General features: G+C 53.9%; 1 protein-coding gene across 1 annotated transcript; it reads right to left on the bottom strand.

Moving 5' to 3' along the window:
- Positions 1 to 223: 223 nt before the first annotated feature.
- LOC4340958 (eukaryotic translation initiation factor 1A) lies at positions 224 to 973 on the bottom strand. Its single transcript, XM_015788921.3, has one exon. It carries the CDS (start codon positions 859 to 861, stop codon positions 427 to 429), a length of 435 nt encoding a protein of 144 aa, XP_015644407.1. The 5' UTR covers positions 862 to 973; the 3' UTR covers positions 224 to 426.
- Between the last annotated feature and the right edge of the window lie 388 nt (positions 974 to 1,361).

The raw sequence follows: 1,361 nt of genomic DNA, 5'->3' as shown, positions 1-1,361 counted from the left end.
AAATTATTGGAGCAAAGCCTTCAAGACCTTCAATTATGGACAATCTAAGAAGAAATCAATCGATCAGACTACCAGAGAACAGGATGCCAATCTAGGAAGAACTCAACCAATCAGACTACCAAAGAACAGGATGTCAATCTAAGAAGAAATCAACCAATCAGACTACCAGAGAACAGGATGCTAATCTAGGAAGAACCAATCAGAGAACAGCAGGTCATCCCAATTACGCATAACCATCATGTATACCAGATTAAAGTTACGGAATCCAACAATTATTTAACCACCTCAAACCATGACAAATATCTCATATCACAAGATGAAACCGGCAACCAAACAATCCATAACAGCCAGCCCACATAGTACCACACATAGCTATTAATTAGAACATAGCAGTAAATTGTAGCTGCGGAGAAAGAAGAAAAGAGCTTAGATCTTGTCGATGTCCTCGTCCTCGAACTGGATGTAGTCGTCGTGGTCGCCGCCGTCCTCGGGCCCGTCGACGTCGACGCCCTCGTTGAGCCTGAGGGTGTCGGGGAGCTCGCCGTAGGCCTTGAGGAGGCGGGCCTCGTCGTTCATGTACTTGAGGATGACGTCGGCCTTGTCGTCCTGGTAGTCGCGGAGGCCGACGAGGATGATGTCCCCGGCGGCGATCCACACCTTCTTGTGCATCTTGCCGCGGATGTGGCAGAGGCGCTTGGTGCCGTCGACGCAGATGGCCTCGCAGCGGCCGTTGCCGAGCATCCGCGTCACCTGGGCGTACTCCTGCCCGTCCTCCTTGAACACCAGCTCGCGCTTGTCGTCGTCGGCCTCGTTCTTACCCCTCTTGCGGTTCTTCCCTCCCTTACCCTTGTTCTTCGGCATGGCTTGGCTACCGGCGGCGGATCCCTTCTTCCTCTAGGCGTCGGCGGAGATGCGAAACCCTCGCGTTTCGATCGAGATTGGGAGCGGTGGAGTTGCGGGATGCGGTTTTTCTGGGCCGCGTTGGGCTGCGGCTGGGAGTATATAGGGGCGGGTGTGGAAGCGGACGGCGAGAAGGGGAGGCGGTTTCTGGTCGTCCGATCTAGGGTTGGAGGGAGATCGACGGCCGAGATGGGCTTAGGAGGATGGCGTGTCCGGACGGGGCTCTCTAGCAGATAACCGTGGCCCACATGGACACGGGCGGTGGGGTGGGGTGGGGTGGACGACGAGAGTTCCGTGGTAGGTCTGCTGCGTCCACGACAAGCAAATCGTATGGAGTACGTGTGCAAATCGTATGGAGTAGAAAACGAATCCTGCTATAGCCTACAGCACACGAGTATAGTTATTAAGACCGGATCGGAGAATGACCGCGGTCCGATAAGTAATATAGAATGAGTGTTTAT

Source organism: Oryza sativa, chromosome 6 (assembly GCF_034140825.1).
Source record: "Oryza sativa Japonica Group chromosome 6, ASM3414082v1".
In the NCBI taxonomy this organism is placed as follows: Eukaryota; Viridiplantae; Streptophyta; class Magnoliopsida; order Poales; family Poaceae; genus Oryza; species Oryza sativa.
This window is presented reverse-complemented; position numbering and strand designations above follow the sequence as displayed.

Excerpts from the sequence above, each read along its gene's own strand:
- LOC4340958 (XM_015788921.3), bottom strand. The coding sequence starts at position 861 with ATGCCGAAGAACAAGGGTAAGGGAGGGAAGAACCGCAAGAGGGGTAAG.